The 24,715-nt window shown below is 44.4% G+C and overlaps 1 protein-coding gene across 2 annotated transcripts in view; it reads right to left on the bottom strand.

Annotated features, from left to right (window-relative positions):
• Positions 1-24,715, bottom strand: part of LOC149450216 (serine/threonine-protein kinase TNNI3K) — a 452,856-nt gene that overhangs the window by 137,148 nt on the left and 290,993 nt on the right. For both annotated transcript variants that reach the window (XM_089692165.1, XM_089692163.1), the window contains one exon: positions 7,336-7,445. In XM_089692165.1, coding sequence (XP_089548291.1) covers positions 7,336-7,445 — 110 coding nt within the window. The remainder of the gene's footprint in view (positions 1-7,335; positions 7,446-24,715) is intronic.

The following is a 24,715-nucleotide window of genomic DNA, read 5'->3' as shown; positions in this document are numbered from 1 at the left end:
CAGACGTATCAGATGACACGTCTGCTGCAGCTGCTGCAGTGATCTTGTGACCTCATTTTGGCGCCCCTGTACCTTGGCGCCCGGGTACATATGTACCCCCCTGCCCCCCCCCAGCTACGCCTCTGTGCCACACCCATCACTCTCCCTGTGCACCATACATTTCCCCCTGCTGCTCAGGCCCCCCTGTGTGCCCCCACCCCAGTTCTGCTGGCTTCCCTCCCCAAACAGGAGGACTGTTGGTACCCCCTTATCCACGGCCCTGGCTGTATGCACATGCGGACAGAAGGAGAGAGCCAAGGAGTGAGCTGATCAGCATTCTGCCTAGCTTTCACTGCCCACCCAAATCCTGCGGGTAGAGAGGTGACCTGGCTAACTTGTTAAACTGCAGTACAGAAAAGCCTGGCGACCAGCTAGTCTGCTTCCTGGCAGGGCTGTGACAATGGAGTACTGATGTGATACTCTTTTTATTTGCACTCACATACAATTTTGAGGACAAGCTTTCGGGGAATGTCCCGTTCTTCAAGGTCCAGGCGGCACTACTTCACAAAGTTTTAGCAGAATGTTAGAAGAGATGTTGAAAGGGGGAGAGAAAAAAAAAAACAGAAAGAAGCACACAAACAATTGTACACAGCAATGGTTATAAGACTAGGATTAGACTAGAGAGAAGACACAGCAAAAGCAAAGACTGGGGGGGGGGGCAACACTCACAGAGGGGGTCGAAAAACTGTTGGATAATAAGTGAGGAATCCCATGTCCAAATTAAGGCCGTTATCTCTAATCAAATAGAATTATCATTCTTAGTTCAAAAGTTTTCCTTTCCTAAATAGTTTTGAAATTTCCTTTAAGAACTAAAACATTGAGATCTTCCATAGTGTGGTCTGGTTGTGTGAAATGGTGTCCCACAGGTGTGCAGATGTCATCTTCTTTATGTTCCTTGATGGTATGTCTGTGCAGGGCTGTGTAATTCTCAAGACTGGACAGACAAATGCAAATCCTTTGCAGCATTTCAGCAGAGTATTATTACAGGAGGATTCTGAGAGCGCGGTGACGTCATTTCCGGCGTGGCGGCCATATTTGAAATCCCTGTATCTAATACCCATGCAGGAGATTCATAGCATGGGGTATTGAAGGCGTGTAATGAGAAGAAAACAAATGTGAGTGGGCAATTTTTTCTATATCTATTTCTGAAGAATAAACAGTATTACACTATATGAGTTTTTTGTCCATATATGAACCGAGGAGGAGGCTGCTGATAGAGTGTAAGAGGCGGGGGAGGACCTGGTGAGCCATCAGAGTGGTGTCCTGGTTTAAAGCGAGCTGACCCTGTGGGGTCTTGGCAAGGAGGTGAGGGGCCACTACAGCTATTTGTTTGGATTCACACAGTGTGGACACGTGTGAGCACATGCATGAAGATTTGAGAGTTTTTTATGTTGGATTTAGACACTTTTTTTCCGTATGGACTATATTTTTATTACAGATGTGTGCAGTGATTTTTGGTAGTGATTGGCACTATTGCACTTTATTTTTAGTTGGCAGTACACGAATTGCACAATTTTTTAATTGCACATTTTGCACAGAGATTTAGCACTTTTGTGTTTTATTCAGAGCACTGTTATATTTCGAATAGTTAGTTTACACGGTATATATTTAGTAAGTTTAGGGATAGCGCTGCACTTTTTTATATATCTGAACAGAACAAATGTCTCTCCAACAAGCATGCGGTATCGCAGTGTATGTTGCTTTGTTCCTCTGCTCTCATCAGCATTCCTGTCAGCAATCTTCCTTTCTCTGAACAGGATCAGGGTCTTGGACACGATCAGCTTCACTTAGCTGCAGCTCTGGTTACTGAGGGATGCTCTCACACCTGGATGCCATCAGATTCTCTGCTCACACAGCTCCTGCATTCACCATCCAAAAAACATGGCTGCTGTCTCTCCTCTTTCTGTTCCTGTTCTGTCAACTCTGTGTGAAAACCCCACCTCTTCATGAATATAGAAATATCTATGCAGTCTGAGGCTGTGTTAGGAAAACAGTGGCATCTTGTGGCCAAACTGCAGAATGTCAGTCCTAAACATTTAATTTACTCCACACAATAATTTACTGCACATAAACAGTGTTCAAACAATGAGAGCTGTTTCCCCATCTCACAGTGGTACAGGAGGAAATAGCTGTGGGGGATGGAGTGGTAGGAGGAGTAGAGGATTCCAGTATTAGCTGAGGGCGGGGTAGGCTTCCCTGAAGAGATGGGTTTTCAGAGTGCGCCTAAAGGTGAGCAGAGTAGGCGATAGCCTGATAGCTTGGAGTAGGGAGTTCCAGAGGATGGGTGAAGCCCTTGAGAAATCCTGGAGATGAGCATGGGAGGAGGAGACAAGGGAGGTAGAGAGTAGGAGGTCTTTTGAGGAGCGGAGAGTACGGTTTGGGTGGTATTTAGAGACAAGATCAGTGATGTAATTTGGGGCAGTGGTATGAACGACTTTATACGTTAGTGTTTTGAATTTTATCCGTTGGGCAATCGGGAGCCAGTGGAGGGATTGGCAGAGAGGGGTGGTAGATACAGAGCGGTTTGTAAGGTGGATGAGTCTGGCAGCAGCATTCCTGATGGACTGTAGTGGGGATAGCCTGCGATGAGGTAGGTCAGTGAGGAGGGAGTTACAGTAGTCAAGGCGAGATATAATAGGGGAGTGAATGAGTTGCTTAGTGGTTTCCGAGGTTAGGAACGGGCGTATCTTGGAGATGTTGTGGAGGTGAAGTCTACATGAGTTTTCAGCGATTGGATTTGGGGCTGAAAGGACAGATTGGAGTCTAGGATGACACCTAGTACCCTGGCGTGAGGGGAGGGACTGATGGTGGTGTTGTTGGTCTTAGTACTTAGCTGCTTGCCTTGGATTCAGCTCTAGCAAACCTTGCATTCAGGAGAAATCTCCACAGACAGATCTCTGAACATTTTTGTGTCCTTTACATACATTCCGTTACAATGATGACCTCTATTGAGTGGTAATCACAAAGCTTCAGTATGGGCTAGAATTGTACGCTGATTATGGACACGGAGGGGCTACGCTGGCTAGCTGGTTGCCACACCTTTCTACATTTAAATGCTGCGAAAATGACGCAAGCGTAATCCCCAAATGAACTTACCTTGGCGAATACATACGACTTGTGACCACAGGGTGGCAACATTTGACTTCTTATAGTGGAGGACGGTTCCAAGGATCCGTTTTCATCAATCTCTTGCACGTGAATAAAGCAATTTATATCTTCATTGTAAATACGAGATTATTTGTCTGGATGTGGCTTGTTATCAAGCGATGCAAATAAGTTAATTGCAACGCATAAATCACAGCGTGCAACCAGTCATATTCTGTTGCCTGTTCTCAGCTCCGTCAATCTAAGCGGGGCCACGGGGCGCCACACAATCCAGGCAAGGTGAAGCCCAAGGCTTCTGCAGCTTAGACAGTGGGGGCGATTCACTAAAACTGGAGAGTCAAATCTACTGCAGCTCTGCATAGAAACCAATCAGCTTCCAGGTGTCTTGCCAAAGCTTTGCGCCAGATTCACATCTGTCCAGGTGGTGCCGCTGCGGGACCCTCGCAAATACCTGCAGCAGCACCACCCACACAGAGGAATGGGGGACCCTCACAAATACCTGCAGCAGCACCACTCACACAGAGGAATGGGGGACCCTCGCAAATACCTGCAGCCGCACCACTCACACAGAGGAATGCGGGACCCATACAAATACCTGCAGCTGCACCACTCACACTGAGAAATCCAGGACCCTCACAAATACCTGCAGCCACACCACCTACACAGAGGAATGCAGGACCCACACAAATACCTGCAGCTGCACCACCCACACAGAGGAATGGGGGACCCACACAAATACCTGCAGCTGCACCACCCACACAAAGTAATGCGGGACCCATTCAAATACCTGCAGCTGCACCACCCACACAGAGGAATGCGGGACCCATACAAATACCTGCAGCTGCACCACCCACACAAAGCAATGCGGGACCTGCACAAATACCTGCAGCTGCACCACCCACACAGAGGAATGCGGGACCCATACAAATACCTGCAGCTGCACCACCCACACAGAGGAATGCGGGACCCATACAAATACCTGCAGCTGCACCACCCACACAGAGGAATGCGGGACCCATACAAATACCTGCAGCTGCACCACCCACACAGAGCAATGCGGGACCTGCACAAATACCTGCAGCTGCACCACCCACACAGAGGAATGCGGGACCCATACAAATACCTGCAGCCACACCACCTACACAGAGGAATCCAGGACCGGCACAAATACCTGCAGCCGCACCACCTACACAGAGGAATGCGGGACCCGCACAAATACCTGCAGCCGCACCACCTACACAGGAATGCGGGACCCGTACAAATACCTGCAGCCGCACCACCCACACAGAGGAATGTGGGACCCGCACAAATACCTGCAGCCGCACCATCTACATAGAGGAATGCGGGACCCGCACAAATACCTGCAGCTGCACCACCCACACTGAGGAATGCGGGACCCGTACAAATACCTGCAGCCGCACCATCTGCAAAGAGGAATGCGAGACCCGCACAAATACCTGCAGCTGCACCACCCACACAGAGGAATGCGGGACCCGTAAAAATACCTGCAGCCGCACCACCTACACAGAGGAATGCGAGACCTGCACAAATACCTGCAGCTGCACCACCCACACAGAGGAATGGGGGACCCGCACAAATACCTGCAGCCGCACCACCCACACAGAGTAGTGCGGGACCCACAGGGAGGTGCCGTTAATTCTAACGGTACACCACCCACACTCGTAATTGCAATCATACTTGGAACCTCAGTTCCCGTGCGGACTGCGATTTCCCAAGTAGTGCAGGGACTTCTTCCCTGCATGTCAAATGAATGGGCTCTCGTGCCCACAGAATACTGCCCCGCCCTTGGTGTCAGTGGGAGGAACACTGCCCCACCGTTTGTGTTGGTGGGAGGAACAGTGCCCCATCGTTGGTGCTGGCGGGAGGAATAAAGCCCATTCGTCGGTGTCGGTGGGAAGTATAGTGCCCCATTGTCAGTGTCATTGGGAGAAATAGTACCCCATCATTGGTGTCAGTGGGAGGAATAATGCCCCATCTTTGGTGTCAATGGGAGGAATAGTGCCCCATCATTGGTGGCAATGGAAGAAATAGTGTCCCATCATTGGTGCCAATGGGAGGAATAGTGCCCCATCGTTGGTCTTGGTGGGAGGAATAAAGCCCCATCGTCGGTGTTGGTGGGAAGTATACTGCCCCATTGTCGTTGTCATTGGGAGAAATGGTGCCCCCTTATTGGTGTCAGTGGGAGGAATAGTGCCCCATCGTTGCTTTTCAGTGGGAGGAATAGTGCCCCATCGTTGGTGTCAGTGGGAGGAATAGTGCTCCATCGTTGGTGTCAGTGGGAGGAATAGTGCCCCATCATTGGTGTCAGTGGGAAGAATAGTGCCCCATCGTTGGTGTCAGTGGGAGGAATAGTGCCCCGTCGTTGGTATCAGTGGGAGGAATAGTGTCCCATAATTGGGATCGGTGGGAGGAATAGTGCCCCATCGTTGGTGTCAGTGGGAGGAATAGTGCCCCATCATTGGTGTCAGTGGGAGGAATAGTGCCCCATCGTTGGTGACAGTGGGAGGAATAGTGCCTCATCATTGGTGTCAGTGGGAAGAATAGTGCCCCATTGTCAGTGCCAGTGGCAGGAACTATGCCCCACTGTTGCTGACAGTGTGGGGGGGGGAAGGATAATGGCCAAGGGCCAGAAAAAAGCAAGGAAAGGGCCACATTTTGCCCCAGGGCCACAGTGTGGAGACCACTGACTTAGGCGATCGCAGCAAAAGTGGGAGCAGGTATCTGCCAAAATTGGATACCCACTCTCCAAAGGTTCCAATCTTTACCAGGGAGCAGGAAACAAGGCGTTCCCCTTTTGGGTGGAGCTGTGATTTAACTCTAACAAACTAACACTTTCTAGCCCAGACCTGGAACAAGGATGCAGAAAAGGAAGTCTGAAATCCTGATTTGTAAACTTCTCCTGCATCATTGAAGCACTGAAGCCAATGGATCAGTATAACAGCCAGGGAATTAGTATTTCTAGGAGAGCTCAGCACGACAGCCTACCATGCAGCATAGTAAGCACACCCTAGGAGGAAAACAAGGACGAGGGGTGTACCAGGGTGTCGCAGTTCTAAACAAGCTAGTACTTGCTTGTGCTATATATACAGTTAGGTTCACTAAAAAGTGAACCTGTCTGCCATTTTAAACTGGCTTCTCACTGATGTATGCAGGTAAACATGCTATGCTAGGTAGCTGGACCACAAGACTGGCTGCACAGAATTCAAATTCTTTGGCAAGTAAAATAGTTACCAATGTTGGGTTTCAACTCTGGATTCCGGTGCTCTGTAATTAGGAGCTCAACTTCAAGTACATGGGTTGGGCGTGTAGTACAGTTTGATTCAAAAGGATGGTGCAAAAGTAAAGCTGATTTATTCATATTGGAATGAACCCAATATTAACTGTTCAAGTTTTACCTCTGCACTACAAATGTTTGATGTGAGCCCCATTAGTGACATGACAGGTGATTGGTGACAGCACTTCCACCTGGCATTACTAGGGTCGTTGGCTCGAATCCCAGCCACGGCACCATCTGCCTGGAGTTTGCATGCTCTCCTTGTGCCTGTGTGGGTTTCCTCTGGGTACTCTGGTTTCCTCCCACACTCCAAAGACATGCTGGTAGGTGAATTGTCTCCTGTCTACATTGGCCCTAGTATGTGTATGTATGAATGTGAGTTAGGGACCTTAGATTGTACACCCCTTGAGGGTTAGGGACTGAGGTGAATGTACAATATATATGTAAACCGCTACGTATAATTGATGGCGCTATATAAGTACCTGATATAAATAAATAATAAACGTATGTTTTTTCTTTGAAAAAATGTGACTGAACTGATGGAAAAAATGGAATGCCTGTGCGAAAGAAGCCTAATGGAATGCTTTGGCAACGCTGAATGTGACCATCAAAAAAGGCACAGCAGTCCAGTACAAATATAAAAATACTCAGTTATACCCACCCAGGTTAACGTTAACTCAAATGATTCACTGATTTTTTTATTTTAATTAAGATAATTAAATTTAATTTTTAATTAAGATAATTAAAAAAAAAAGAGGTTGTACATTTTTGTGAACTGCATGCAATTGGCTGTAACACAAGTGCATCTCACAATGGACAAAATGCATCCTTCACACCCCTCTGGGGCCAAATCTTTGACAGGTATGGGAGATGCTGAAGAGAAAACAGACACTTACCTCTGGGCAGGCATTCCAGCCCCTCATTAACAAGGATGATATCGGCTTTGGGATGGAGTATCCTATTGGCGGTCTAATGTGATGGTATGCCATGTCCGCAGCGGCTGCAGCTAGAGGGACAGCAGAGGTAATTAGTCCTCAGGACTGAAGACACATAGAGGAAGGCAAATACACCAATACATATAGCAGTCGCTGTTTTTATCTATTTTTATAAAGAGACCCGTCACCAGACCATTCACTTCAACAAGGATCTTCCCTAAAGATTATGTGTACATTTAACCACTTCACCCCCAGAGGATTTACCCCCCTTAATGACCAGGCCTCTTTTTGCTACTTGGCGCTGCACTAATTCAACTGATAATTGCGCGGTCATGCAATGCTGCACCCAAACAAAATTTACGTCCTTTTTTTCACACAAATAGAGCTTTCTTTCGGTGTAATTTGATCACCTGTGCGCTTTTTATTTTTCACGCTATAAACAAAAAAATGCCAAAAATTTTGAAGAAAAACAATATTTTTTACTTTCAGCTATAAAAAATATATAGTAAACTCAAAGTTGGTTATAAATTTAGGCCAAAATGTATTCTGCTCCATGTTTTTGGTAAAAAAAATCCCAATGAGTGTATATTGAGTGGAAGTGTGGAAGTTATAGCGTCTACAAACTATGGTATAGATACTGCAATTTACCCCATTTTTCTGCTATACAGCACTGCGCTAGTTTAACGGACAATTGCGCGGTCATGCAATACGGTACATAAATTAAATTTACATCCTTTTTTTCCCCACAAATTGAGCTTTCTTTCGGTGGTATTTGATCGCCTGTGCAGTTTTTATTTTTTGTGCTATAAAAAAAAAGGCTGACAATTTTGAGGAAAAAAAACTATATTTTGGACTTTTTGCTATAAAACATGTCCAGTAAAAAAAAATGTAAAAATAAAATTTAGTCATACATTTCTGCCAAAATGCATTCTGCGACGTCTTTGCTAAAAAAAAAACCCAATACGTGTAAATTAATTGGTTTACGTGAAAGTTATAGCGTTTACAAATGGCGGGAAAAATACTGGGATTTTTAGTTTTTTTTATATTAGTAATGCCGGCGATCAGTGACTTATGGCGGCGATCAGCGACTTATGGCGGGACTGCGGCGGACATTCTAACATTGGGGGGTACTGACTTGGGGTCACTGACATCCCCAGTGACATCAATACAGTGATCAGTGCAAAAAAAAAAAAACACTGACACTGTACTAATGGCACTGGGGAGGAAGGGGTTAACTTTATTTTTCAGGGAAGGGTTATCTGTGTGAGGGGAGTGTTTTACTAGGGGGTGGGGGTGTGTACTGGATGGGGACAGGCTGATCGGGAGAGAGAAACTCTTCTGTCCCGATCAGCTTGTCCTCGAGCTGTCAGGGAAGTGACAGAAAGCACAGCTACTGCAGCTGTGCTCTCTGTCACTGATTGCCGCCGATCGCTGGGAGATAGCCTCGCGCGTGCCCCCTACCTGTTTACAAAACACACGTTTTAAAACGTGGTTTTGCCTGCCCGTGCCGCCCTGCTGCCGTATTTATACAGTGGCTGGGCGGCATGTGGTTAAAGTGGTTGTAAACCTTGGATATGAAATACGAACAAAGCACATCCCTCTATAGCAGTGGGGACGAACCTATGGCACGCGTGCCGCACCAGACGCGCAGATCTTTCTCTGTCGGCACGGAAGCCAAGTCGCCCCAGCAGCCGAGCAACGGATAACAACACACATAGGGGCCATGCGCATGCTCGGAAAGGAGTAGCGCCGCCAGGCGATGACGTCACGAGCCGCGACTCATTAGCCGCGACTCGTCCAAGTTTTCCCATGGCCGGTCAGTGCTCTGCCAAGGATATATATATATATTGGACTGGCTGTGAGGTTTATTACATTTATTTTGATTAACACAAGATTTTAGCTTCTGCTTGTGGTCAGTGGAACTTTTCCCCCTTGTGTTGGTGGTCGGTGGAACTTTGCCCCCTTGTGCTGGTGGTCAGTGGAACTTTGCCCCCTTGTGCTGGTGGTCACTGGAACGTTTCCCCCTTGTGTTGGTGGTCGGTGCAACTTTGCCCCCTTGTGCTGGTGGTCAGTGGAACTTTGTCCCCTTGTGCTGGTGGTCAGTGGAACTTTGCCCCCTTGTGCTGGTGGTCAGTGGAACTTTGCCCCCTTGTGCTGGTGGTCAGTGGAACTTTGTCCCCTTGTGCTGTTGGTCAGTGGAACTTTGCCCCCTTGTGCTGGTGGTCAGTGGAACTTTGCCCACTTATGCTAGTGGTCAGTGGAACTTTGCCTCCTTGTGCTGGTGGTCAGTGGAACTTTGCCCACTTGTGCTGGTGGTCAGTGGAACTTTGCCCCTTGTGCTGGTGGTCAGTGGAACTTTGCCCACTTGTGCTGGTGGTCAGTGGAACTTTGCCCCCTTGTTCTGGTGGTCAGTGGAACTTTGCCCCCTTGTGCTGTGATCAGTGGAACTTTGCCCTCTTGTGCTGGTGGTCAGTGGAACTTTGTCCCCTTGTGCTGGTGATCAGTGGAACTTTGCCCCCTTGTGCTGGTGGTCAGTGGAACTTTGCCCCCTTGTGCTTGGTGCTCAGTGGAACTTTGCCGCTTGTGCTGGTGGTCAGTGGAACTTTGCCCCCTTGTGCTGGTGGTCAGTGGAACTTTGCCCCCTTGTGCTGGTGGTCAGTGGAACCTTGTCCCCTTGTGCTGGTGATCAGTGGGGAACTTTGTCCCCATGTGCTGGTGATCAGTGGAACTTTGTCCTCTTGTACTGGTGGTCAGTGGAACTTTGTCCCCTTGTGCTGGTGATCAGTGGAACTTTGTCCTCTTGTACTGGTGGTCAGTGGAACTTTGTCCCCTTGTGATGGTGATCAGTGGAACTTTGTCCCCTTGTGCTGGTGATCAGTGGAACTTTGTCCCCTTGTGCTGGTGGTCAGTTGAACTTTGCCCCTTGTGCTGGTGGTCAGTGGAACTTTGTCCCCTTGTACTGGTGGTCAGTGGAACTTTGTCCCCTTGTACTGGTGGTCAGTGGAACTTTGTCCCCTTGTGCTGGTGATCAGTGGGGAACTTTGTCCCCTTGTGCTGGTGGTCAGTGGAAACTCTGTTACTGTGTTTTTATTTTAAGGCAAAATACTTTAATGTACGAGTTGTTTTTTCTAAACTAAAGCCTCAGTATTCAGGTTTAATTGCAGTGTTGGCACTCTGTGATAAATAAGTGGGTTTTGGGTTGCAGTTTGGGCACTTGGTCTCTAAAAGGTTCACCATCACTGCTCTATTGTGTGTACTTGTCTCAATCCAGAGCACTAAGTGTAATTTTTGATGTGTTTTGCATTTTTTAATATGCCCAGAAACAAGTTGGCCCCCCTAAAAAAAAAAAAAAAGGGTCAAAAACGCATGTGCAAAAACACAAAACACACCACAAAAAGCACTGCGGAAACGGATCAAATACACACTGCATAGGTGTGAACCTAGACTTAAGTAGTTGTAAACCTCAGACATGAAATTTGAACAAAGCATATCCTTCTATTGTGTGTATTTATCTCATTGAAGAGCACTAAGTGCCGTTTCAGTCTGCTGCCTCGTTCCTCTGCTATCAGCATTCACCCATTTGACAAGTTTTCCTGACACCAAGAAAAAAATGGTGACAGGGGAGGGACATCCAGCAGATTGACAGCCTCAGCTCTGTTCCTGTGAGCTGTGCGGAGGGGGGGTGTCTCTTCCCTCCAATCAGCTCTCAGAGGTCCCCTCACTGAGCTCTGCAATGTGTAACTTCAGCTCTCCGCCAATCAGCGATCACATGAATAGTAGTAAGCAAGATGTAACTTCTGACATCATTGCTTACTATGTGTGAAATCTGTGAATGATCACAGAGGTCACATAGTACAAGGCTATTCATAATAGCCTTGTACCATGTGACAAGCTGTGACCAATCAATGGCTGCAAAAATGCAGTCAGAGAGAAGGGGAAATGATTGCTTTTACAGCCTTTATTTGTGTAAAAGCAATCAGTGTAAAAAAAAAAAATATAATCTTCATCACCTCCCACAAGTAGTACAAAAAAACAAATAATATGTGTGTGTATATATATATATATATATATATATATATATATATATAAATAAAAATGTAAAACAAATTTGAAAAATTATAATTATAAATTATAAACTAATTTGGGTTTTTTTTTTTTTTTTACTAAAAAGATATCAGTTATTCAGTATACATTTTAGCGAAGATTTATGAAGAAAGATTATTTATTTGCAAAACGTTATAAGAAAAACACTTTTTTTTCAAAATGTTTAGACTTTTTCATTTATATAGCAAAAAAATGAAAAATTCAAGTGGTGAATAAATACCACCAAAATAAAGTTTTATCTGTCTCAAAAAAATGTTAAAAATTCATATGGGTACAGTGTTGCATGACCGCGCAATTGTCATTCAAAGTGTGATAGCGCTGAAAGCTGAAAATTACCCTGGTCAGGAAGGGGGTAAAAGTGTCCGGACAGGAAGTGGTTAAAGGGATAGGAAGGGGTTAAACAACATATACCATAGTGGATGTATTGTTATGACAGTGTTGTAGGTCTGCTCATCATCCGTCAGGCAGAACCAGCTACTGGTGGATGTGCGCAAGCCTACAGCACTGTTATTATTATTATACAGCATTTATATGGCGCCAACAGTTTGCTCAGCGCTGTACATTATACCGGGAGACAATACAGCAACAATACAGTTCAATACAAGCGGGAAAGGAGGGCCTGATCCTGGGAGCTTACAATCTAGTAGTAAAAATGCTTTTACTACCGAGTCAGTATACATCGATTCATTGGGTCATGTTGTAAGCTTGGATGAAGAGGATGCAGCTACAGTCCCCAAAATGCTTTGAAGTTGTAAACAATTTTTTGGAATAAATCTGTTTTGACACTTGAATGTTTCGGTGTGGGGTTCCATTTCTAGATTCACTCATCCCTATCCAGGGGCAGACTGACAACTCATGGGGCCCCTGGGCAATAGGGGATCATGGGGCCCCTGTGTCCTTGCCCAAACTCAAAAAGGCCTATGAAAAAGGTACCAGGGGCATCTCATGGGGCCCCCTACTGACCCTGGGCCCTCGGGCAGTGCCTGAGTTTCCAAATGGTCAGTCTGCCCCTGTCCCTATCATACCCCAAGGTGGTCGTGCAAATTCTGTGCATTGCAGAAGCTACCATCCGAATATTCGTACATCTGCACCATCACCATACTATTGGATGATAACTTATTATTATTATTATACAGGACTTATATAGCGCCAACAGTTTGCTCAGCACTTTACAATATAACGGGAGACAATACAGCAACAATACAGTTCAATACAAGAGGGTTAGGAGGTCCCTGTTCCTAGGAGCTTACAATCTAAGATGATAACAATGATAAACTATAGGAAATAAAAATCAGGGTTCCAGTCTATTAATCCTCTTTCCCAATACAAACCTTGGCAGAGGGTCGATCTCTTCTCTACTTTATAACACAGAATAAAATGACTGGAAATGGGTTTTAAAGGTGCAGGCTGTCAATGTGATTCGGACTTCATTATTGAGCCACAGACCTGAAACAAGTAGGCAGGAAAAGGTTTTTTTCACACTGGCTGCATGCTTGTTCCAGGTCACACTTTTAACAAGTAGTGATGTTAGGATCCTCCTTCTGCAGGGCAGTCCCCCCACTTTGCACAGCAATCTGCAGACATACCGCCCTATGGAATATTCCTCCCGATAAGGGCCAACGCATGTTCACTGCAGTAGGCAGCATGCCAAGTACATCGCCATGTTTTCCTAGAGTAGGATGTGACCTCCCAATTTTCCCCAGGAATGTCGGTAATGACAAATAACTAACACCGCGCTGACCCCTGTGTCCATCACTAAGTGCACACTTACAGAAGGCTGAAGCCAGTTCCCTTTTCAAATGCCCCTCGTGTACAAACATGTCAACTTCACAACTGTGAACATTCTAACATGGGAAAAATGACATTTTCAGCCCATCGTACAGGCCATCAATCCACGGTGCAAATCCTAAACCCAACAATATATGAGAAGGACAGTCTGCATTCAGGTAGTCCTGGAAAGAAAATGTATGTGCGTGTATATATATATATATATATATATATATATGTGTGTGTGTGTATGTATATATATATGTATGTGTATGTATGTGTGTGTATATATTAGGGGCGGACTGACCATTTGGAAACTCGGGCACTGCCCGAGGGCCCAGGGTCAGTAGGGGGCCCCATGAGATATATACATATATATATATATATACTTTTTTTAAAATAAAAATTGAACTAGAACTATTAAAAAAAAATATATATATATATATATATATATATTTTTTTTTTTTTTTTAAATAAAAATTTAACTAGAACTATTATTGGTACCCTTTAATAGAGTTTCTTCTACCACTGACTATGTTAAAAAAGAAAAAAAGTTGGGCATTAAATTAAAAAAATATATATATTTTTAAATTTAATATTTAACTAGAACTATTATTGTTACCCTTTAATAGAGTTTCATCTACCACTGGCTATGTAAAAAAAAAAATAAAAAAAAAATGAAAAATTGAAAAAGAACTATTATTGTTACCCTTTAATAGTTTCATCTACCACTGACTACGTTAAAAAAATGAGCTTTAAATTAAAAAAAGATACTTCATAACTGGAGAAAAAAAACAGGCTTTATAAAGAAAATAAATAATTAAAACCGACGCAGAACTATTGTTATTTCCCTTTAAATCTAGAGTTTCCTTAGTATTACCCCCTTAGAGAGAACTGCTGCTCTATATAATTCTACATTCATTTTCACAACCCCCCCCCCCCAAGGTGTACAAATGTATCTGTATATTTATAGAATGTGATGTATATAAAGTGTTCCCTCATCTTCCATCGCTCACAGTAGTGTCTGATATTTCACCCTGCAGTCCACTACAACATCCAGCAGATAATAGGAGTCGGCCGTGTGATCAGCGGCTGCATGAGATAGACGGCGGCACTTTACCATATAAATTAGAGTCTTGTACAGCGCCGGGCTCCGGAATTGGGGCCCCATTCATCAATTCAGCCTGCTTCCCGGTGAAAGGCCTGAGCATGACAATACACTACTTAATCCAGTGTATGTCTGATGTTTCCATGGGCCATCTTTCACTGCTAAATAGCATTGTGTATGTGTTTGTGTGCCTGTCCTGTCCCCAGCTGACACTTTTCCGCGACCCTAGCGTGCATCGCATCCACCGAAAAACATCTAAAGGTTGCCGGGGCAACCATGACTGCGTCTCCATCTGACATAGAAAATCAAGACTATTTTCTAGGTCATTGTAATGTTTACTCAGCGGCAGCTTGTTACCGATTGCTGCAATTGTTTCAACGTCGATAAATTGCCGGCATTTCGTAGTCATTTCAGAGACGGCGTAAGCAAATCAGTGCAGAGACGTCGACGGCGCTCTGATTGGCGGCGTTTGGGTTTATTGTGCCACTGACGGTAATCTAGTTAACCTTTCTGCTTTTTGAAGTATTTTTGAAATCTGCGGTAATAAATGATACAAAGAGATCTAGGGCTTGCCTATTGAAATCCCGCTTCTGGGTAAAATGATCTGCCCCACCTTTTATACACAACGCCTCTTCACTATTTAAGGCATTTCTCTGTAAAATTGGCAGCACTGCTCTGCTAACCCAACACCACTTGCCTATTGAGGGCCCGTTTCTGGGTAAATTTATTATCCTTGCCTTTTTAACCCAACATCTTACCCACCATGTCTTGCCTATTTAATGCCCGTTATTGGGTAAAGTTGTCAGCCCCGCCTTTTTAAACCAACACATCTTGCCTATTTGGAGCCTGTTTCCAGGTAAAACTGTCATCCCCGCCCTTTTAACCCAACACCTCTTCCCTATTGAGCACCCATTTTTGGGTAGAATTGTTAGCCTTGACTTTTAACCCATCTCACCCACCATGTTTCGCCTATTTAAAGCCCGTTATTGGGTAAAATTGTCAGCCCCGCCTTTTTGAACCAACTTGTCTTGCTTTTTGAAGCCAGTTTACAGGTAGAAGTGGCAGCCCCGCCCTTTTAACCCAACGCCTCTTGCCAATTGAGGGCCCGTTTCTGCGTAGAATTGTCAGCCTTGCCTTTTTAACCCAACATCTTACCCACCATATCTTCCCTATTTAAAGCCCGTTATTGGGTAAAATTGTCAGCCTCGCCTTTTTAAACCAACAGATCTTGACTATTTGAAGCCTGTTTCCAGGTAAAATTGTCAGCCCCGCCCTTTTAACCCAACACCTCTTGCCTATTGAGCACCCGTTTCTGGGTAGAATTTTCAGCCTTGCCTTTTTAACCCATCTCACCCACCATGTTTCGCCTATTTGAAGCCAGTTATTGGGTAAAATTGTCAGCCTTGCCTTTTTGAACCAACGTGTCTTGCCTTTTTGAAGCCAGTTTACAGGTAGAAGTGGCAGCCTCACCCTTATAACCCAACACCTCTGGCCTATTGAGGGCCCATTTCTGGGTAGAATTGTTAGCCTTGCCTTTTTAACCCACCATCTCACCCACCATATCTTCCCTATTTAAAGCCCGTTATTGGGTAAAATTGTCAGCCTCGCCTTTTTAAACCAACACATCTTGCCTATTTGAAGCCTGTTTCCAGGTAAAATTGGCAGCCCCACCCTTTTAACCCAACACCTCTGGCCTATTGAGGGCCCGTTTCTGGGTAGAATTGTCAGCCTTGCCTTTTTAACCCATCATCTCACCCACCATGTTTTGCCTATTTAAAGCCCGTTATTGGGTAAAATTGTAAGCCTTGTCTTTTTGAACCAACATGTCTTGCCTATTTGAAGCCAATTTACAGGTAAAAGTGGCAGCCCTGCCCTTTTAACCCAACACCTGTTGCCTATTGAGGGCCCGTTTCTGGGTAGAATTGTTAGCCTTGCCTTTTTAACCCACCACTTCACCCACCATGTCTTGCCTATTTGAAGCCTGTTTCTAGGTAAAATTGTCAGCTCCACCTTTTTAACCCAACACCTCTTGGCTATTTAAAGACCATTACTAAGTAAAATTGTCAGCCTCGCCTTCTTGAACCAACATGTCTTGCCTTTTTACAGCCAGTTTACAGGTAGAAGTGACAGCCCCACCCTTTTAACCCAACACCTGTTGCCTATTGAGGGCCTGTTTCTGGGTAGAATTGTTGGCCTTGCCTTTTTAACCCACCATTTCACCCACCATGTCTTGCCTATTTGAAGCCTGTATCTAGGTAAAATTGTCAGCTCCACCTTTTTAACCCAACACCTCTTGGCTATTTAAAGACCATTACTGAGTAAAATTGTCAGCCTCGCCTTCTTGAACCAACATGTCTTGCCTTTTTACAGCCAGTTTACAGGTAGAAGTGACAGCCCCACCCTTTTAACCCAACACCTGTTGCCTATTGAGGGCCTGTTTCTGGGTAGAATTGTTGGCCTTGCCTGTTTAACCCACCATCTCACCCACCATGTCTTGCCTATTTAAAGCCTGTTATTGGGTAAAATTGTCAGCCTCGCCTTTTTGAACCAACGCATCTTGCCTATTTGAAGCCAGTTTCCAGGTAAAATTGGCAGCCCCACCCTTTTAACCCAACACCTCTGGCCTATTGAGGGCCCATTTCTGGGTAGAATTGTTAGCCTTGCCTTTTTAACCCACCATGTTTTGCCTATTTAAAGCCCGTTATTAGGTAAAATTGTCAGCCTCGCCTTTTTAAACCAACACATCTTGCCTATTTGAAGCCTGTTTCCAGGTAAAATTGGCAGCCCCACCCTTTTAACCCAACACCTCTGGCCTATTGAGGGCCCGTTTCTGGGTAGAATTGTTGGCCTTGCCTTTTTAACCCATCATCTCACCCACCATGTTTTGCCTATTTAAAGCCCGTTATTGGGTAAAATTGTAAGCCTTGTCTTTTTGAACCAACATGTCTTGCCTATTTGAAGCCAGTTTACAGGTAAAAGTGGCAGCCCCACCCTTTTAACCCAACACCTCTGGCCTATTGAGGGCCCATTTCTGGGTAGAATTGTTAGCCTTGCCTTTTTAACCCACCATGTTTTGCCTATTTAAAGCCCGTTATTGGGTAAAATTGTCAGCCTCGTCTTTTTGAACCAACATGTCTTGCCTATTTGAAGCCAGTTTCCAGATAAAATTGTCAGCCCCGCCCTTTTATCCCAACACCTGTAGCCTATTGAGTGCCCATTTCTGGGTAGAATTGTTGGCCTTGCATTTTTAACCCACCATCTCACCCACCATATCTTGCCTATTTAAAGCCTGTTATTGGGTAAAATTGTCAGCCTCGCCTTTTTGAACCAACATGTCTTGTCTTTTTGAAGCTAGTTTACAGGTAAAAGTGGCAGCCCCACCCTTTTAACCCAACACCTCTTGCCTATTGAGGGGCCATTTCCGGGTAGAATTCTCAGCCTTGCCTTTTTAACCCACCATTTCACCCACCATGTTTTGCCTATTTAAAGCCTGTTTCTAGGTAAAATTGTCAGCACCATCTTTTTAACCCAACACCTCTTGGCTATTTAAAGACCATTACTGAGTAAAATTGTCAGCCTCGCCTTTTTGAACCAACATGTCTTGCCTTTTTGAAGCCAGTTTACAGTTAGAAGTGGCAGCCCCACCCTTTTAGCCCAACACCTGTTGCCTATTGAGGGCCCGTTTCTGGGTAGAATTGTTGGCCTTGCCTTTTTAACCCACAATCTCACCCACCATGTCTTGCCTAGTTAAAGCCTGTTATTGGGTAAAATTGTCAGCCTTGCTTTTTTAAACCAACACATCTTGCCTGTTTGAAGCCAGTTTCCAGGTAAAATTGGCAGCCCCACCCTTTTAACCCAACACCTGTGGCGTATTGAGGGCCCATTTCTGGGTAGAATTGTTGGCCTTGCCTCTTTAACCCACCATCTCACCCACCATGTCTTGACTATTTAAAGCCTGTTATTGGGTAGAATTGTCAGCCTCGCCTTTTCAAACCAACACCTCTTGGCTATTTAAAGCCCATTACTGAGTAAAATTGTCAGCCTCGCCTTTTTGAACCAACATGTCTTGACTTTTTGAAGCCAGTGTACAGGTGGAAGTGGCAGCCCCACCCTTTTAACCCAACACCTCTTGCCTATTGAGGGCCCGTTTCTGGGTAGAATTGTTAGCCTTGCCTTTTTAACCCACCATCTCACCCACCATGTCTTGCCTATTTAAAGCCTGTTATTAGGTAAAATTGTCAGCCTCGTCTTTTTGAACCAACATGTCTTACCTATTTGAAGCCTGTTTCCAGGTAGAAGTGGCAGCCCCACCCTTTTAACTGGTAAAGTTGATCCAGGGAATATCTGATTGCCTCTCGGGGGATCAGGAAGGAATTTTTTTCCCAGAAGGAGCAAATTGGATCATGATTTGCTGGTTTTTTTTGCCTTCCTTCGGATCAACTGTGGGTATAGGATTATAATTTTTTTTTTTCTATGGTTAAACTGGACGGGCTTTTGTCTTTTTTCAGCCAGACTAACTATGTATTTATGTAACCCAACACCTCTTGCCTATTGAGGACCCGTTTCTGGGTAGAATTGTCAGCCTTGCCTTTTGAACCCACCATCTCACCCACCATATCTTCCCTATTTAAAGCACGTTATTGGGTAAAATTATCAACCTCGTCTTTTTAAACCAATACGTCTTTGCCTATTTGAAGCCTGTTTCTAGGTAAAATTGTCAGCCTCGCCTTTTTAACCCAACACCTCTTGCCTATTTAAAGCCTGTTATTGGGTAAAATTATCAACCTCGTCTTTTTAAACCAATACATCTTTGCCTATTTGAAGCCTGTTTCTGGGTAAAATTGTCAGCCTCGCCCTTTTAACCCAACACCTCTTGGCTATTTAAAGCCCGTTACCAAGTAAAATTGTCAGCCTCGCCTTTTTAACTCACCACCTCATCCACCACTTTTTGCCTATTTAAGACTCATTTCTGGGTAAAATTGTCATCCCAGGGTTTTAACCCACCACAACACCCACCACCTCTTGCCTATTTAAAGCTCACCCCTGGGTACAATTGTCAGCCCCGCCTTTTTAACCCACTACCTCCTGGGAGCTAACAATTTTACCCAGAAAATAAGACATGGAATTCTGTGTATCATTTATCGCTGCAGAGTTTGAACAAACATCAGATACTTGCCATCTGTCGGACCCTGCTACTCTCTGCTCCAACCCTTATATATCTCTCTCAGTCCCCTGCTGGTCACTTTTCCCAACCAAGGATTGGCTGAGGCTGTACACGGGGCCACCTCAGACTTTACCTTCTCCACCCACTATGTTCCAGAGATTTCTGGAAAGACAAGAGGAGACAGGCAAGCCTGTAGCGGCAGATCCCAGAGTAGGCAAATCACAAGCACAGCTACACTATTACAGCAGAGCCCAAAAACTAAATGTTCCTCACTTCTAGCACCTGACTAGGAGGGTGCTACACTGCCTTCATTAGTAATTTAATAATAACTAGAAAAGCTACAATTTCTGGGGAAATTGTGTGAAGTGTTCTTGCCTCCTCCAGTAGTCTACAACTGGAGTGGGCGGAGTAACTGGGTGGAGTGGCTTGTCACTCTGCTGCCTGCTCACACACCTGGGATCCTATGGCAACTCACTCTGCAGCAAGGGCAGAGAAGAGCGGTTAAAAACAAACTGCTCCAACTTGCTCACTTCACTGGCGGTTGCCATCTTCATACGGTTGTAGTTTAAAAATTATACATCCTACACCGAAGAGCTTTATATTGTGAGAATCACAAGACCCAGGCCTACATTTTGATGCATAGTATGTCTCTGAAATATTAAAAATGAAGGCACAGTCGCAGTTTAGAAATTGCCCTTCAAATTTGAGGTGGCTAGAGTGGAGTTTCAATGAATGTCAATGGGCGGCGTGAGTTGCAAACAAATGGTCATATTGTGAAAACTGTCAGAACTATGGCTTAGCCATGGACATTTTTAGTGGCAGCAGGGATAGCTGAACGTTTGGATATAAGATTTGTGTAGGTGGGCTTGAAAATGAGGGAGTGATGGCAGTTTAGAAATCATGTCCTGATTTTTCAGCTCACACTCTAGCTTTTGTCAGCTCCCACTCTAGTTTTGAACATTCCGCCATTCATTCCTATGGGACCAATTTCACCACATAAACGCTGATATTTTGTGAACCATTCGGCGAAACTTTCCACAAAGTAATAGCACACCAATCGGGAACAATCCTCACGTTTCGGTATATTACTGTCTATGTAGTGTAAAAACTGTGGGAGGAGTTAGGGTGGTAAAGTTGGCTATAATAATAAGAATATATATGTGAGATAACAGGAAGTGGTCTGCCATGCAAGAACACCTAATTAATTCATTCCAATGTGAAGCTAACCCATGACTCTTTGTGTTGCCTTATGTAGTGCTCTCCCCCCCCCCCCCCTCCCCGAAGGAGCCGCTGGAATTAACGGGCACTTCTGTCCTTACTTATATATATATATATATATATATATATATATATATATATAGGATCCACAGCACAACAGTACACCTTGTGGGAAGTTTTATAACAGGTTTATTAAGACAGGTAAAACGCTGCAAATTGACTTGAAAAATAGCAGCTAAATACACTGAATGCACAAACCTTCTAGAATTGGCACAATAACATCAATAAACAGGGCAGCACAGTGGCTAATTGGTTAGCATTTCCACCTGGCAGTACTAGGGTTGTTGGTTCAAATCCCAACCATGGCACCAGCTGCCTGGAGTTTGCATGTTCTCCCTGTGCATGCGTGGGTTTCCTCTGGGTACTCTGGATTCCTCCCACACTCTAACGACATGCTGGTAGGTTAATTGGCTTCTGTCTAAATTTTCCCTAGTATGTGTATGTATGAATGCGAGTTAGGGACCTTAGATTGTACTCCCCTTGAGGGTTAGGGACTGATGTGAATGTATAATATATGTAAAGCACTGCGTAAATTGACGGCGATATATACAGTGGGGCAAAAAAGTATTTAGTCAGCCACCAATTGTGCAAGTTCTCCCACTTAAAAAGATGAGAGAGGCCTGTAATTGGCATCATAGGTAGACCTCAACTATGAGACACAAAATGAGAAAAAAAAATCCAGACAATCACATTGGCTGATTTGGAAAGAATTTATTTGCAAATTATGGTGGAAAATAAGTATTTGGTCAATATCAAAAGTTCATCTCAATACTTTGTTATCTATCCTTTGTTGGCAATGACAGAGGTCAAATGTTTCCTGTAAGTCTTCACAAGGTTGGCACACACTGTTGCTGGTATGTTGGCCCATCCTTCATGCAGATCTCCTCTAGAGCAGTGATGTTTTGGGGCTGTCACTGGGCAACACGGACTTTCAACTCCCTCCAAATGTTTTCTATGGGGTTGAGATCTGGAGACTGGCTAGGCCACTCCAGGACCTTGAAATGCTTCTTACGAAGCCACTCCTTCGTTGCCCGGGCGGTATGTTTGGGATCATTGTCATGTTGGAAGACCCAGCCACGTTTCATCTTCAATGCCCTTGCTGATGGAAGGAGGTTTGCACTCAAAATCTCACGATACATGGCCCCATTCATTCTGTCCTGTATGGATCAGTCGTCCTGGTCCCTTTGCGGAGAAACAGCCCCAAAGCATGATGTTGCCACCCCCATGCTTCACAGTAGGTATGGTGTTCTTTGGATGCAACTCAGCATTCTCTCTCCTCCAAACATGATGAGTTGTTTCTACCAAACAGTTCTATTTTGGTTTAATCTGACCATATGACATTCTCCCAATCCTCTTCTGGATCATCCAAATGCTCTCTAGCAAACTTCAGACGGGCCCGGACATGTACTGGCTTAAGCAGGGGGACACGTCTCGCACTGCAGGGTCTGAGTCCCTGGCGGCGTAGTGTGTCACTGATGGTAGCGTTTGTTCAGTTGGTCCCAGCTCTCTGCAGGTCATTCACTAGGTCCCCCCGTGTGGTCCTGGGATTTTTGCTCACTGTTCTTGTGATCATTTTGACCCCACGGGGTGAGATGTTGCGTGGAGCCGCAGATCGAGGGAGATTATCAGTGGTCTTGTATGTCTTCCATTTTCTAATTATTGCTCCCACAGTTGATTTGTTCACACCAAGCTGCTTGCCTATTGCAGAATCAGTCTTCCCAGCCTGGTGCAGGTCTACAATTTTGTTTCTGGTGTCCTTCGACAGCTCTTTGGTCTTCGCCATAGTGGAGTTTGGAGTGTGACTGTTTGAGGTTGTGGAGAGGTGTCTTTTATACTGATAACAAGTTCAAACAGGTGCCATTGATACAGGTAATGAGTGCAGGACAGAGGAGCCTCTTAAAGAAGAAGGTACAGGTCTGTGAGAGCCAGAAATCTTGCTTGTTTGTAGGTGACCAAATACTTATTTTCCACCATAATTTGCAAATAAATTCTTTCTAAATCAGCCAATGTGATTGTCTGGATTTTTTTTCTCATTTTGTGTCTCATAGTTGAGGTCTACCTATGATGCCAATTACAGGCCTCTCTCATCTTTTTAAGTGGGAGAACTTGCACAATTGGTGGCTGACTAAATACTTTTTTGCCCCACTGTAAGTACCTGAAATAAACACAATATTCATGTATATACCGGTATAGCTATATATCAGAATTAACCCCCTGCAACTACAGCAGCAATATGTCCCCAGCTGAACTGACATTTCTTTAGGCTCAGTCCCAAATTCACTTGCATACTGTGTGATTGTAACACTGTGTGAGTCTATGTCAGGGGTGGGCAAACTTTTTGACTTGAGGGCCGCAATGGGTTCATATATTGGACCCGGGGGCCGGACCAAGAGTAGATGAATGATGTGTATGTGTCATCCATAGTAAGTATAGTAATATTCCCCCATAGTAAGCATAGTAATTAATCCCCCATATAGAAATTCATCCCCCATAGTAATTCATCCCCCATATAGTAATTCATCCCCCATATAGTAATTCATCCCCCATAGTAATTCATCCCCCATATAGTAATTCATCCCCCATAGTAATTCATCCCCCATATAGTAATTCATCCCCCATAGTAATTCATCCCCCTTATAGTAATTCATCCCCCATATAGTAATTCATCCCCCATAGTAATTCATCCCCCATATAGTAATTCATCCCCCATATAGTAATTCATCCCCCATAGTAATTCATCCCCCATAGTAATTCATCCCCATATAGTAATTCATCCCCCATAGTAATTCATCCCCCATAGTAATTCATCCCCCATATAGTAATTCATCCCCCATAGTAATTCATCCCCCATATAGTAATTCATCCCCCATAGTAATTCATCCCCCATATAGTAATTCATCCCCCATAGTAATTCATCCCCCATATAGTAATTAATCCCCCATATAGTATTTAATCCCCCATAGTAATTGATCCCCCATATAGTAATTCATCCCCCCTATAGTAATTCATCCCCCATAGTAATTCATCCCCCATATAGTAATTCATCCCCCATATAGTAATTCATCCCCCATAGTAATTCACCCCCCATATAGTAATTCATCCCCCATATAGTAATTCATCCCCCATAGTAATTAATCCCCCATATAGAAATTCATCCCCCATAGTAATTCATCCCCCATATAGTAATTCATCCCCCATATAGTAATTCATCCCCCATAGTAATTCATCCCCCATATAGTAATTCATCCCCCATAGTAATTCATCCCCCATATAGTAATTCATCCCCCATAGTAATTCATCCCCCTTATAGTAATTCATCCCCCATATAGTAATTCATCCCCCATAGTAATTCATCCCCCATATAGTAATTCATCCCCCATAGTAATTCATCCCCCATAGTAATTCATCCCCCATATAGTAATTCATCCCCCATAGTAATTCATCCCCCATAGTAATTCATCCCCCATATAGTAATTCATCCCCCATAGTAATTCATCCCCCATATAGTAATTCATCCCCCATAGTAATTCATCCCCCATATAGTAATTCATCCCCCATAGTAATTCATCCCCCATATAGTAATTAATCCCCCATATAGTAATTAATCCCCCATAGTAATTGATCCCCCATATAGTAATTCATCCCCCCTATAGTAATTCATCCCCCATAGTAATTCATCCCCCATATAGTAATTCATCCCCCATAGTAATTCATCCCCCATATAGTAATTCATCCCCCATATAGTAATTCATCCCCCCTATAGTAATTCATCCCCCATATAGTAATTCATCCCCCATAGTAATTCATCCCCCATATAGTAATTCATCCCCCCTATAGTAATTCATCCCCCATAGTAATTAATCCCCCATAGTAATTCATCCCCCATATAGTAATTGATCCCCCATATAGTAATTCATCCC

The sequence above is a fragment of the Staurois parvus genome, unplaced genomic scaffold (assembly GCF_062004578.1).
Source record: "Staurois parvus isolate SC_StPar_1 unplaced genomic scaffold, SC_StPar_1.0 ptg000578l, whole genome shotgun sequence".
Taxonomy (NCBI): Eukaryota; Metazoa; Chordata; class Amphibia; order Anura; family Ranidae; genus Staurois; species Staurois parvus.
Note: the sequence above shows the minus strand (reverse complement) of the source record. Positions and strands in the feature narration are given on the sequence as shown.